Source organism: Papio anubis, chromosome 6, assembly GCF_008728515.1.
Source record: "Papio anubis isolate 15944 chromosome 6, Panubis1.0, whole genome shotgun sequence".
NCBI lineage: Eukaryota > Metazoa > Chordata > Mammalia > Primates > Cercopithecidae > Papio > Papio anubis.
In genome coordinates this window covers 15216807-15231753 of record NC_044981.1, presented here as the reverse complement: position 1 = coordinate 15231753, position 14947 = coordinate 15216807, and the positions used below count along the sequence as shown (strand labels likewise).

The window sequence follows — 14947 nt, the reverse complement described above, 5'->3', positions numbered from 1 at the left end:
GGTATTTAAATAGAAATCTGATCTCGGCCACTTGAAGATGTAATCATCACTGGGGATTACTTTCATGCATCTTTAAAATTCTTTCAGATTAAAAGTTCTGTCAAAGTGTCAATACCAATACTATTTAGCAAAACCTGCCTTTAATTAAAGTTTTAGGTCAAGACTTCAAACCAAAAGCAAAAAACACTGCCAGGCCCAAACACTGCTGCATTGAAATGAATGAACTACTTACTCTGCTGTCCGTATTTTAATCTGACTGTCCCTTTTTTGCATTTGGAAAGTGAACTTGAGTCATATCTAAGTAAAAATTATTTGCTCCTGGAATAACAGTTCTTCGTGGCTTTAAATCCTTTTTTAGAGTGAGGGGCATAAATACATAAATATATACAATTAACCCCCTTCAAGAAACGTAACCAGCTAGGAGTCCCAGTGAGAAGGCTGAAGAGTGGTTAAAACCGAATGTTAAATAAAACCCCACTAAAATAACATCATTCCCCCGACATACCCATCTAACCCCTGTCCCAAGTGCAGACGAGCGAGCCCTAGCAAACATTTTATGATCTTCAAAAGATTAGGAAGGTAAGTCCACCATTCCTTTGGCATCTGTCAAAGTCAGTGGCATTTGCCACTCCAAATCATCAGTTTGAGAAGGAGACGTGGCATTGTGCATAGGGCCCAGCCTGGTGGTGTCACAGCTCTGAGAAGGCAAGACCACGCAACCAAGCCCTTCAAGGCAGATGAAAACCATGTGCTACCAATTTGACTGGGGCTCCAGACCATGACTCCTTATTAAATGCCTTCTATTCACATCAGCTCTTTCATCCTCCAACATCAAGACATTATTACAAGCTGAAAATAGAACAAACAGAGCTTTAGTGCTCTGGGCAGTGTAAGAATGGAAAAGGAGGCAATTTAGGTAAAACCAAGTGTTAGGTTCCACCTCATCTCTAAGGGTACATCTTGCCTGGAGAATAAAAGGCAGGCAAAGTAGTTCATTCAAAAGTATGCAAAAAAGTAAGGCTGCTGCTTAGTCACCCTGTGAACACTACCCTCATCCTCACAAACCAGGGAAGCAGAGGGAAGATAAAAATCCCATCAATCCAAAAATACGTCTGGGTATGAAGAGATTCACACTGCATTTTTCCATAAGTTAGGAAGAAACACTAAGCCTTGGTGAGAAGGAAAGGTGCTAAGCACCCTTCTTATTTGAATTTCTATCCTCTTCACTGGGATATACCATAATCAGCATAGATGACCCAGAAACAGTTTCCTCTTCAATCTTGCACTTGGAGAATTACAGCCACAACAACCTGTAGGACTTATAACAACATGGTCTGAACAGTCACAGTTGGTGTTTTGTTTTGTTTTGAGATAGGATCTTACTCTGTTGCCCAGGCTGGAGTGCAGTGGCACAATCTCGGCTCACTGCAACCTCTGCCTCCCCGGTTCAAGCAATTCTCCTGCCTCAGCCTCCCAAGTAGCCCGGATTACAGGCACTCGCCACCATGCCTGGCTAATTTTTGTATTTTTAGTAGAGACAAGTTTTCACCATGTTAGTCAGGCTGGCCTCAAACTCCTGACCTTGTGATCTACCCGCCTCAGCCTCCCAAAGTGCTAGGATTACAGGTGTGAGCCACCATGCCCGGTTATAGTCACAGTTCATAAAGCACTTCACACTTAACATCTGATTCAGTCTTCCACAAAATGACCTTGAGAGATAATGAAGGCACAATTCTCCCCCTTTCAAAGATGAAGAAACTGAGACCTGGAGAGGTGATCTACCCAAGATGACAGAGTAGAGATCCTCAACTTCAGTTTGACTCCAAAGCCAGTGCTCTCCTCCCACTGTTTCACATCCCTGCTGCCAACTAAACTGTAAATGCCCCTCAGACAAAGGCAATGTCATATTTTCAAACTCCCAACACAGTGTCAGAACATGGTAAGCAACCAAAAAAATGCCAGCTGTATTTTTTGTCTTCCAAGCCACAGCCCAAAGGGATCTTTGTAAACATACAAAGCCCACCTCACAAACAAGGCTGAGATCACATATGAAAACAATGTGACTGTGGGCCATCTTCATTGCTTAAGTATCTCTATGTTCTCACAACAAAAAGCATTTCCGACATATAAGGAACATCATTGTACAATTACCCAAGGCTCTCCCTTTCCCTTCCCTACTAGAACTGTTCTGACTAATAATACATTGTGTTCTTAGAGCAATTTTGTTTTACAAAGTGCTTTCACATACCTTATCTCATTTAGTTCTAAATGCCCTGAGAGAGGACACGAGAAGAAAACAGAAACTTAAATAAAACTCAACTGACATCTTTACTACTTGTTACAAATGCTTGTATTGGTTTTTAAAAGCCAACAAACAAACAAACCCGCTGGCCTAACGTGTACTACCTGTGGGACCGTAAATTAGTATAGCCTCTCTCCAAGAAAGCAATGTACTAGGAAAGATCAAAACGTAAACACGGGCACTTCTCAGTAATTTCACAGTGAAGAATTTAGAGATGAGTGCAAACAGACACATGCAAAGCAGGCTGCACGCATCATTTTGTCTAACAGTCCCAAACCCATCGCGAAGAGATGAGTCAAGAAAATGGTGGTATCTATCAACCAACTGCCTTGAAGCCATTAAAAATCATTGTCTTTGATTACCATGACAAGTTATAAATGCAAACAGCAGGTAACAAAAATACAGCACTTAAAGAGTATGGCCGATATAGATAAAACCATCTACAAGTGAAGGAATGTCCAGTATGTGATTTCAATGATTTCTATCTTTTGAGTGCTTGTCTGATTTGAATTACTTCTTATTAAGCAAAAACGGCCATCTGCACAACAGTAAAATGCTATTGGCTTAATTAGGTATGGGGATTACACGTGGATTTTATTTTTCCATGAAAATGAACCAATTACTGCAGTTACCATGGATAGCTGAAAATCCCCCTGAAAGGAAGAAGTATTTCCAAAGGCAGAAAGAGAGAGGGCCTTCTACTGTATCAGGGCCTGGATTTCATGCCCCAGCTGTGTCTGATAAAATATGCGACCACAAGCAGGTCACTTAACAACAGTACTAGAAACCTCAGGAATTCTCAACTATAAAATTATAGCGTCCAAAATTGTGATCAGTTAAGTCTATCTTTTTGCACTAGATCCATACCAATTCCCTCCCACTACTAAGTAGTATTCGAAATACTCCACCGAAAACTTGAACTCAAATATTCCTAGAATGTATACTATGTATTAGACATTAACAGTGACCGACAATGACATAAATTCAGCCCCTACTCTTGTGGGGTTAATAGGGTGAGAGACATGTAAGCAAATAACTCCAGCACCTAAAAATAAAGTGTGAGGAGACCAGCCAACCGGGAGAAAGAACCTGGCTCTGCCAGACCGGGTAAACAGGGTGGCAGGCTTCAGACAGACACAGTGGGTTCCTCAGGCAATCCATTCACCAAGCAAACAGAGGAACAAGATGCTGGACTCAGCTGAAGCCCAGGATGCGTGAAGTGGATGGGTGGCAGGATAAGCTCAGAGTACATCAAGAAGGGCTTTTTATGCCATGCTGGGAACAAAGTTGGTTTAGATTCGATCCTGAGGATCAGACAGCCACTAAAGGATCGCGATCAGATCATGATCAGACTTTTAATTTCAAGGACTATGTTTTCTTTAAACATCTGTGCACAGATTCAGAGCCACTCCAATATTAATTCTCAGTCTATCCCTCTTTCCAATTCACCACCCAGGTGTATCTAGGAGTCAAGTGGTGGCTAATATAGGACAGAGAAAGAAGGTGATTACATCACCTTCTAATCCGTAAAGCCTTGTTCTGTATCCCAAAGTGCATCTGTTACTTGCTATCCGCTTGCTTTATTAAGAATCAAAGTACAGAATTCATTTGATTCATTTATATCTGAGTCAGCTAGGAAGGCTGCTGGCAGGCCTGATGTCTCCAGGTTGGTGATTTCCAACTGGGTAATAATACCTTGAGCATTTGTGCAGCAGTATGCAGTTTACAAAGTGCTTTCACATCAAAAATTCCCCTACCTCTCCCAGCAACAAGCCTGTGAAGTCCATGAAATAAGTTGTCCAGATGAGGAAATAGCTCAGGGAGGTTGTACAGCTTGCCTGAAGTCACACAGCCAGTTTAACACAGGGCCAAATTTGAACTAGGCTCACATTCCCAACTTTGTCCATTACTGCAGAGGTACCCCATATATTCACAAACCTGTCCAAATCTGAGGCATTTCATTATCGAGTTCCATTTAGTAGCAGTAATAAGGCATATATACAAAGCACACAAGTCTGCTGCTTAACAGAATAAGCATTCATTCAGCTCCCTTCTGCAAACCTATAGAAGGACTAAATGCAAGAAACACATGCTCAGTCCTAATCCCTTCTCATTTCCTCCTGGCACCTGTTTCTGCCCCCACAGGCACCAAACACTCTAACAGCTGGCCGAAACCGAGAGAGAACCAAGAGATAATACACTACCACTTCAGACCAAGCTCTCACCAAAATGGTGGTTAGGAAATAATGGAGACAAAACTACCCAGATTTTAAGAGATCAATAAACTGGGCATCAAAATATCTCCCACATTCTCCTGTCCCAGTAAACCAGGTCTCCAGGTAGACAAGAGTCACACAACCCATCCTTTGCACTCCTTCTCCCCACCTCCCCCCAAAAAAACAGTTACTGTTAAGAATTCCTAATTGGGCTGGGGGCGGGGGCTCACGCCTGTAATCACACCACTTTGGGAGGCTGAGGCAGGGGGATCACAAGGTCAAGATACAGACCATCCTGGCCAATAGGGTGAAACTCTGTCTCTACTAAACCCCCGTCTCTACTAAAAATACAAAAATTAGCAGGGCATGGTGGTGTGCGCCTGTAGTTCCAGCTACTACATCCCAGAGGATCATCCCAGAGGATGAGGCAGGAAAATCGCTTGAACCCGGGAGGCAGATGTTGCAGTGAGCTGAGATAGTGCCACTGTACTCCAGCCAGGCGACAGGGCGAGACTCTGTCTCAAAAAAAGAATTAAAGAATTCCTAGTTGACAAATGTGTATGAGGGAAGGCCCTTACTGGGAGTATGGAGTGGCAAAACTGTGGCTATGCAATTTTTTTTTTTTTTTTTTTTTTTTTTTTTTCTTGAGACAGAGTCTCACTCAGCTCACTGCAACCTCCACCCTCCTGGGTTCAAGTGATTCTCCTACCTCAGCCTTCCAAGTAGCTGGGATTACAGGTGCCCACCATCACGCCTGGCTAATTTTTTTGCATTTTTAGTAGAGACGGAGTTTCACCACGTTGGCCGGGCTGGTCTCGAACTCCTGAGTTGAAGTGATCCGCCCGCCTTGGCCTTCCAAAGTGTTGGGATTACGGGCGTGAGCCACCGTGCCCCGCCCTGTGGCTATGTATTTTGTTAACCTTCTAGGAGCAAACAATGCTGCTGATAATATTTCAGTGTTCAATGGCCTTCCTCTTCATGGGTGGTGGAGCTTGACAGACTTACAAAATTAGAACTTAAAATCCAATTGAGACCTTTTAGGCAGCACCAGCTCTCAAGAATAACTCTCAAGAACTTCTACCAGTAGGGTTCCTCTTTCTCTAACACCCACATCTGTCCTATGATTATGTAAGTCATCACGGATAATGTTGCCATTACTCACACCACCTCATTAACACATCTGGACAGCCTTTGTTTAACGGATGGCCCAGCCCCTGGTGAGGACTGAGGGCAAATGATTTCCCCAGTGTTCCATGGTCCCCTAAGCCTCAAAGTCAGGGTTAAGAAAGTACAAGTCAAGTACAAGAAAAAGTCAACAGCCCTGGGAAATCAAACCGGTTATTGCAAGTCTGGAGAACTGCAGCCCACTGCCGGGCCTCAGATACACCCAAGAATGTGGCGGGGGTACTTGTAAAACTAGAAGAGCACAACCCATCCAGTCCCAAGGGACACGGGATGTCAGTTCTTCCAATGATGACTCAGGGAGACAGCCAGCTGGGGATAAGGGGGTAGCTCCACCAACTGGTGCTTCAAAAAACAACAAATACAAACATGCAGGAGAGACTGACACTCCTGACAAACTGCCCTCACTTCCAACTTTCTCAAGCAAAAAGCCTCTCCAAAGGCTGCCAACAGTCCCTTTTACGACCTTTTCTTCTCCCCTTTTTGGGGTTCCACTGATGGTTCATTTTACTTCTATGTCCTCTGAACTCAAAAGTGGGGAGCGAATCATCTGGCTGGTTTTTCACCTTACTTTTCTCATCTGTAAAATGGACTCAAAAACCCTTTTCTCAAACTCACAACGTAGGCGGTTATTTCAGAATTGACTGAGTCCTCTCTTCACAATACCGTTAAGAGAAGTGGGTGCTGTGCCGTCATCTGGAGGTGTTTTCCATAATCCAAGCTTTTCTGGGACAGTTCTTCAAATGGAAAAAAGAGCCCCAGGAGAGGTGGGCAGCACCCTTACAATAGTGAAATCTGTGGCAAGACAAACTGTGGTAAAAGTGTAAAAAAACCCAGAGACCCAGAGTGGTGTGGTCGAGCTGCCAGTGGCTGCTCACGCAGGAATGACCTAGACTTTGCCCTCTGGGACAATCTGCGTGGGCTCTTTCCTACAGCCTAAGAGAGCAAGAAAGACAAAAGCCACCTGCAAGAAGTGACAGGAACAGAAGTCCTGGAAACAGGAGTCTTCCACCAAGAGCAAAATGACAGGTCAGCTCCACTTTTAATAATTTTATTCTCAATCAGAATTGAATTTTAAAAATTCTTATTTGGTCAGGCACAGTGGCTCACGCCTGTAATCCCAGCACTTTAGGAGGCTGAGATGAGCAGATCACGAGGTCAGGAGTTCAAGACCAGCCTAGCCAACATAGTGAAACCCCGTCTTCACTAAAAATACAAAAGTGAGCTGGGTGTGGTGGTATACACTGGTAGTCCCAGCTACTCGGTAGACCCAGCTACTCGGGAGGCTGAGACAGGAGAATCGCTTGAACCTGGGAGGTGGAAGTTGCAGTGACCCAAGACCACGCCACTGCATTCTAGCCTAGGTGACAGAGAGACACTCCTCTGTCTCGGGGGGAAAAAAAAAAAATCCTTATTAAAAAAACCTGAAGCTGGCAGAAGGTTATAAGATTGTCTGAAGTCCCAAGAAAGATTAAAACCTAGAAGGATAATGAGAATAAAATCTCGCTCACTCTTATTCTACAAAACTGTAGACAGATATCATGGAGTTCCCACCTCCCAGAATAAAAGATGCCTGCAAAGGTGAGGCAAGTATGGAAAAGGTTTATGGAAAAAAGGAATCAGAAAAACAAAGACTGGGGGCCTGGAAAAGCAAATGAGGCTTGTCTTAGGGAGTCACAGGAATAAAGAGTACAGTTATCTGGAAGACAGAAAAAAAACAAAAGATAATTGAGCACACAGAAAAACAGATTCAATTGGTTTCATTTTTATTAACAGGTAAGTCTTAAGGATTTGAAAGGGAACAGACCTTCGACAATATCTCGTAAGTAAAACAATATATAATTAAAGTTGCCGGATTACAAGATACAAGCTTCTAAACTCCATGAATTAGGTGAAAATTACGACTCTTTCTGTTCCCTGCCATTCAGTGAACGGCACAATTACTTTAACTCCAAAAGTAATACAATCACCACAGTAGGACTACTTTAAACTGATTCACACTTTACCTAAGTTACTTGGCATGAAGCAGACAGGGAGTCCAGTTTAGCATTTGGGGATTAAGGTTAAACACAGTTGGAAGCACTCTTAGGAGAGATGACAAGAACCAGAAGTTGGTTAGTTAATGGAAACAAGTTTGTTAGACAAGAAACAATTTTTTAAAAAAGATATTCCTTAACATTTTATATTAACCGACAAAGACAAATCTACTTTTAATTACCTTTTTTTTGAAATGAGGCCATGGGTCTTATTTCTGAGCTTAAGTCTCTGAGCGTTCGCTTGTTGGGGAAATCTGGGCGTTGAAGTTTGGTTCTTAAAAGGGAATCACTTGCAAAGCAATGCGTGTGGACAGTCCTTACAGATTTTCCCAAAAATCTTGGGAAATGTCTGGCCCACCTTTTTTTTTTTTTTTCTTTTTTTTTTTTTTTGAAACGGAGTCTCACTCTGTTGCCCAGGCTGGAATGCACTGGTATGATCTCAACTCACTACAACCTCTGCCTCCCAGGTACAAGCAGCTCACTGCAACCTCCGCCTCCTGGGTTCAAGTGATTCTCCTGCCTCAGCCTCCTGAGTAGCTGGGATTACAGGCATGTGCCACCACGCCCAGGTAATTTTTGTGCTTTTAGTAGAGATGGGGTTTCACCATGTTGGTCAGGCTGGTCTTGAACTCCTGACTTCATGATCCACCCACCTCAGCCTCCCAAAGTGCTAAGATTACAGGCATGAGCCACCGCGCCCGGCCCCAACTCTTTTTCACACTCGTTTCAAGGTTGACGTAATACTTAACTGTTATTACAATAATAAGCCCAACTGGAATAACCAGATTTGGGAACAAACAATTGACACTTAGCAAGACTTCTGGGTGAAAGCCAAAGGGGACAGAGGTACTTCCCAGAGCTGCCCAGGACCTTTGTCCTAGCGTATCAGTCAGGACGTTCTGCAGCCAACAGGACAAGTAGGATGGGTAGGTAAAAGGTGGTTAGGAGAGCTGCTACTACTGCAATCCTGGGGGAGACATGGACCAGTAACATCAGGATGATGACAGCAAAGCAGCCAGAATTCAGACAATGTCAGGAGTGTGAGTCCTCACACCATCATGAGCAAGGGCAAACCACTAGCTTAAAAATGTTCAGTTGTCTGGGCGCAGTGGCTCACACCTGTAATCACAGCACTTTGGGAGGCCGAGGCGGGCAGATCCCCTGAGGTCATGAGTTCAAGACCAGCCAGGCCAATACAGTGAAATGTAACTCCGTCTCTACTAAAATACAAAAAATAGCCGGGTGTAATGGTGGGTGCCTGTAATCCCAGCTACTCAGGAGGCTGAGACAGGAGAATAGCTTGAACCCTGGAGACGGTGGTTGTAGTGAGCCACCACTGCACTCCAGTCTGGGCAGCTGAGCAAGACCCTGTCTCAAAAAAAAAGCAAACAAACAAAAATGCTCTCTAGCTTAGCCTTCACCAAGTGTTTTAACAAACTACACTTAATATGACATTCCTGTGTCTTCAATGAAAAAAAAAGAAAGTTCCATTCTGAAGGTAACAGACACCAATTACATACTCCAAAAGATTTTCTACAGACACCAATTATATACTCCAAAAGATTTTCTTGTTCTGAAGGAGGAAAGTTTAACCTTTGGAGCAAGGTATATATTAACACTGGAGTTATTTCCAAGGCACTTGGAAGTGCATCAATAGCCTTCAGCCCAGCAACAGGGGCTGGTTTAACCCACTTACGAGGAAACTGGCATTAGCAAGTACCAAATAATTCTAGTTGTCTATTTGGGCCAGTGGCTACAGGGACACGAGTTGGTTATTATCCAGGTTATTATTTTACTGTAGGTTAATATCTAAGTTGGATTACTTGTCGACATAATCTTTCTCTCAAATTTTAGTGAAACTTTGGACTTCATTGTGTTTTCCTTCCGTATCCCTATACAGTGATAGGAGCCAAACTGCCACTGCCCTGCACTTAAGTAACACAGAGCAAGATTTTCCACTACTAGAAACAAGTGGCTGGAAAGCCATGTAAATATCCCAGGAAAGAAGAAATACAGCAATAAAATAACGTACAAATTTCCCCACCACCCCAACTGTAAAATAACGTGACTGAACAATTTGTGATGAATTGAGTTTTAAAACAGAAAACCTCATAAATCCAACCACTATATTTTTTGTGTTCTTCCTACTTTTTTCTTTACAATTTTATGTAGTTGTAATTATAGTAAATCCTTTTGAAGCTTATAACAAAAACGTTTTCCAATTTTTAAATCATACACTTTTAAATCAGAAAATTAGATACTTAAAACTTACAGCCTAGTGGTACAAATTCTGCTTGAGCTGTCCTAGAAAATCAAACTGGCAATTTGTTTTCATGCTAACTACATGAATTACTATCTTCATATGGCAGAGATTTTCTATTTCAGATACCTGCTATAAAGCAAAGATCAAATAGCGATGAAGCCCCAATATCCTATCTGTTATTCTCCCTAGGAATAACCAGGCAGTGGAATGATGGAAACAGCAGAAAATATCCATGGTGCAAAACATGCAACTGTTTTTATTGTCCAAGTGGATTGGGGCTTTCAAAGGCAAATGTTTTCAGTTATTTAACGTATTGCAGTGGGAGTCGTGCCCAACACAATTAAGACAGGATTACATTGCAATTTATGAGTTTCTCAAGGACATCATTTATTATGAAACATAACAATCATTTCTCCCAAAGCCTACTATCGACAATCGCACCCCCAACTCTGCTTTGCTAAAATAATAAACTAAATGGCAACTCAGCAGGCATCCCTGGCTTTTGAGACCAACTGTGGGAAACGTGCTGCCTTCCACGAGCTCAAGAAATAATGTCACCTTACATATAAAGAGGCATACTGTTTTACATCTTTCATGCACATGATCTTTTCAGTGACTTAGTTAAGTGGCAATGGCAGGTATTTTTCCATTTTACAAAAGAGGAAACAGAATGCCAGCCCCTGGTTTCCCTGCTCAGAAGAACTAAGCCAAGAGCACCTTGAGACTTAAAGGAGTCCTATGTCTTCTCGGTACATTTGTCAATGACCAGTATTCCTTTGGTCCAGACCCCCAAAATTACACTCAGTAGGCCCAGAGCCGGCACAGCAAAGGAAAGCCCCCCACCAGAGTACAGCAAAGCTTCCAGAAAGAGCAACAGTTGCTGCTGTGCAGCATCATCATGAAAGCCATCCGGCCACATCCTGCTGAAGCACCCCTAACACGACTTCAAGTGACAAGGTGGCCAAATCCACAACAAAGCAAAGCTTTCCCTCAATACTTTCATTTCTTTACATAAGCACTGGCGAAGGGACACATGTACCACGCTAGTAATGCAACACCATCAGGAGACCTGGAACAGAGGAAGTGAAAACATTCCTGCAGAAAGGAGGCGCCTCCTCCCCGCTCCCCGCTTCCCGCTTCCCAAGTGGCATCAGAACAGGGTCCAGTGGCACTCCTTTGGGGACCAACAGCTCCCCGGCGCTCACCTGGTGGGAAGCGCGACGCTCCGGAGCGGAAGGCAGAGGCCGAGCGCATCTTCCTCCTCTTCCTCCTCCCACGCCGCAGCCCGGCTCTGCGGCAGCCCCCGCCTCCGCCCCGCTCCCTCCTCCCCCGCCGCCCCGCCGCGCCTGGAACCTCCCGCCCGACTTTTGACGTCACGGAGGAGGAGGGGAAGGTTCCACCCGAGCCCGTCCCTTTGTGACGTCACAATGACAACAGAGCGCGGCCCGGAGCGTCGGGGAACCGAGCGCCGCGGGGGGTGGAGGGAGGGAAGAAGGGCTGGGGCGCCGGCGCGCGGCGGGGGAAGAACCGGGGGGCGGGGAGGGGGCGCGCTGACGTCTAGCCGGCTTAACCTGTTGCTCTCGAGACTGCGTCGGAGCCCGCAGGCAGGGCCGCGGGAAGCCGGCCGGGCCGCCGCCGCCGCCATGCTCGGCCGTGCGCGCGGTGGGGGGCGCCCGCTGCAGCTGTGCGCCGCGCACCCCCACCCCGGCACGCCCACGCCCCCGCCCCGCGCGCTCTACCCTCCCCGCGCCCCGCAGGCCGCACCGCCCCACCTCCCACTCCACCTCTGCCACCTGCAGCCAGCCCGTGCCCAGTGCCACTCACGCCCACTTGGTGGTGCCACCCCCCTACAGGCCGCGCACTCCCCCACCCGCCAGCCCAGAGCCCAGCCTGCCACGACCCCCGCGCCCGGTCCCCTTCGCAGCCGGCTCGAGGCACATCGGGAACACCGGCTCTGCTCCCGAAGCGATGCTCATTGCCGTGCCTCCTGGCACCGCCAGCCACGGGCTTGCAGCCGGACGTCCGGACTCAGGGCACGATCCGCTGACTGCCCGCAATAAAAACCACACGCTGTCCACCTCAACGAGGTCCAGAATGGGAGGCGGGGTGCGGTTCTCGTCCAAGTTCTACCCCATTTGCTTTGTGGCTGCATCCGAAACGGACGTGCCCCGGGAAGGCGTCTACGCTCCGAGGCAAGGTTGCCTCCGTGCAGTTTCTACAGCCTGAGTTTAAACTAGTCCTTTGCATTCTACCCAGCCCTCTGCAATGCGGATGTATTTTAATTCTTAAATTCTTTATGGAACAGCCTTCTAAGTTGGGCTTGATTATTTAACCTTGCATTTCTTTCATAGTTGAAGTTGACGTGTCTAGATAAGGATCAGCTCTCTTGAAGAAGCATTCAGCTTTTCCATTAAATATATTTTTACAAAACCAGTGCCCCGAAGGTCATCTCTCATTACACACACCACAATGATCAAAAAGGGAAAATATTAACACCAATTTGTCTACCCAACTTAAATAAAACTTTCCTCTTACGTTGCATTATCCCTAAGGTATGTTCATTTGGCCTTTTTTGAAAAAAAATGAGTTATTTAATTTAAAGCATGCCGCTGATCACAGATCACTCGAGTGCATATTTGGTTAATCGCTCGGTCCCCCCTTCCTCCCTCCCCTCAAACTTAAAAAAAAAAAAAAAGCCACCACACACAAAACAAAAACACTCCCCATGCCAATCAAAACGTAGCTGTACTATGCACAAAACAAATTTAACTATTCCAAGCCATTTAAATCTGTGAATAATCACCCAATTTCAGAAGCCCAGTTAACAAGGAGAAAATATTTGTAGTTACTTACATATACATTCACGTACACACTTAAAAACATTAGCCATAGTGTGTGTCCTTTTCCCCTACAACTGGAAATCATGAATTTTTTAAACAAAACCAGCCTCATTATTAAAGTCAATCCCAACAAATGCATTCGCTGTAACATGATTCCCAACTGGTTTATGTTGTAAACCAGATAAGCCAAAACGACCACAGACGTTAAATTTGATGTGCCAATGCAAAGAGAAGATCGCCATAATCGGACCCTCCATCGCAACTTAAAGGGCTTCCAACACACATGAGTTACACGATTTTTCCAAATAACATTAATAATAATAACACAGGCTCATTTGCATGCAAAGTGCAATACGGGGCCAAATCCGCTTGAGAATGCAGTTTAGTTACATTACCGCAGCCGCCCCCCCACCTCAAGCTCCACCAAAATCCCTTGCCTTTCATCTAAAACTAGATTATGGTTGTGTCATTCGAGGTCAATTTATTCACTTGAGGTATCTCTACACCAATCTGTTTTTTCAACCAAACTAGGCAGACACCACTTCGCTTGAAAAGCCCTCTTTCAGAAAAGAAAGAAACAGCCTTATCGGACGCTGTGTTTAAAACCCTTCAGCTGCAGAATTATCTATAAACTTGACATTCACAGCCATTGCTTAAAACTGCAAGTCAAAGGATGTGTTGTTAGGAGCACTTACGTATTTCTTCTGAATGATATTCCTCTTCGGTCTTTCCTTGCTCATTCTGAGATCCAAATGCTGATTGCAAAAGGGGACAATTGCTTCATGAATTTAAAGCCGTCAGAAATTTGCAAAAAAATATCCTGGTGGTTTTTATTGTTGTTGGTGGTGGTTGATCTTGTAATCCGACTTTTCTTCCTCTTCCCCCAAAGCCAGATTCGCCTTGAAATAAATCCGAAATTGGGAAGGAAAAAAAAAGAGCCAAAGACGAACGAAGCAAACAAAAAAAAATTCACTTTAGTAAAACACTCATAATGGAAAATTTCCCCCGAAACACATACACACACACACAAAAAAAAAACCGACGCCCTTCACTCCCCCCCCTTTTTCCTCCAAAAACTACATCAGCGAAACGTGAAGGTCCTTAGTGTCTGATCCGTAGTTACATCTTGGAAAAGAAAAGGGAAAGATAAATAAAAAATGTTGGAAGTCACGTTTGTGCTGCAGCAGCAGTGCGAGCAGAAGAGTCAACTCCAGCGGCGGCGGCGGCGGCGGCGGCAGCACCACAGCGAGGGCTCGCCGAGTCTCTTTTTTCCAAGCCCCCTAACCAATGAGAGAGAGGCTATCCAGCCCAACTTTAAATGGACTCTGCTTTTATACAAGTTAGGGCTCCTCGGATAATTCCCCGCCGGGCTCCAGCCGAAAACTCCCACCGCTCAGCCGCCAGGCGCCCGCTTAGCCCGGTGCCGACCGCCCCTGGCCCAGTCCAGGGCACCCCCGCAGCCTGGCCAACCAGACACCCGAGCGACCTCGACGAACCCCTCCCAGGCAAGCCCTCGGGCGTCGCTCCCACGCCGAGCCCAGGCGTGGAATTGAGAGAGGCTCCCTAGCTCAATGCATGGCACGCTCCGTCGCTCCACCTCACCCCCTTTCCCCTGCCTGCCGCTCACCCCACGACCGCCCCACGCCAGCCCCCGCTACTGCCTTCGCGTCTACCTGCAGCCGGGCTGCTGGGTAGGAGTGCCCCAGGACGCCCGGCCCCGGGGAGAGCCGCCTATTCCCGGGGCACCTTAGAATGGTCCCCTTGATCTTCTGGAAGTTGTAGTCCCCCGACTACAAAATGGCTATGGCCACGGAAGCTGGGAACTACAATTCCCAGCCTGCCCCGCAAAGCCTGTCACTCAACTCCCCTCCCTCCTCCTCGCCCCCTCCCCCTCACCGGCCGTGCCAACAAACGCTTGGACGTGTCCCGCGTGCGACACTGCTAGAGGCTGGCTCGGGATTGGCCCGCGGAGCGTGTGGTCCGCGAGCGAGGAACTCCCCACGCCGGCCCCCCTCCACCCCCTGGGCCCCGGCCCCCCTCCCCTGGCGGCCGCCGGCCCCCTCCCCGCGCGCCCCGCCCCCACCCGCGGCGCGAACCGCCTGTGGAAT

The 14947-nt window shown here is 46.1% G+C and overlaps 1 protein-coding gene across 4 annotated transcripts in view; it reads right to left on the bottom strand.

The window, feature by feature from the left end:
• Nucleotides 1-14260, bottom strand: part of JARID2 (jumonji and AT-rich interaction domain containing 2) — a 281067-nt gene extending 266807 nt beyond the window's left edge. The window contains exon 1 of one of the 4 annotated variants that reach the window (XR_004184202.1): nt 13535-14260. Coding sequence is in view for 1 of the 4 variants with exons in the window: in XM_031666928.1 (XP_031522788.1) it covers nt 13535-13579 (45 nt within the window). In the remaining 3 variants the exon portion in view is untranslated. Of the gene's footprint in view, nt 1-11204; nt 11314-13534 lie in introns of those variants that run through there. The other 3 variants (XM_031666928.1, XM_031666930.1, XM_031666932.1) reach the window with 3 other exon arrangements.
• Between the last annotated feature and the right edge of the window lie 687 nt (nt 14261-14947).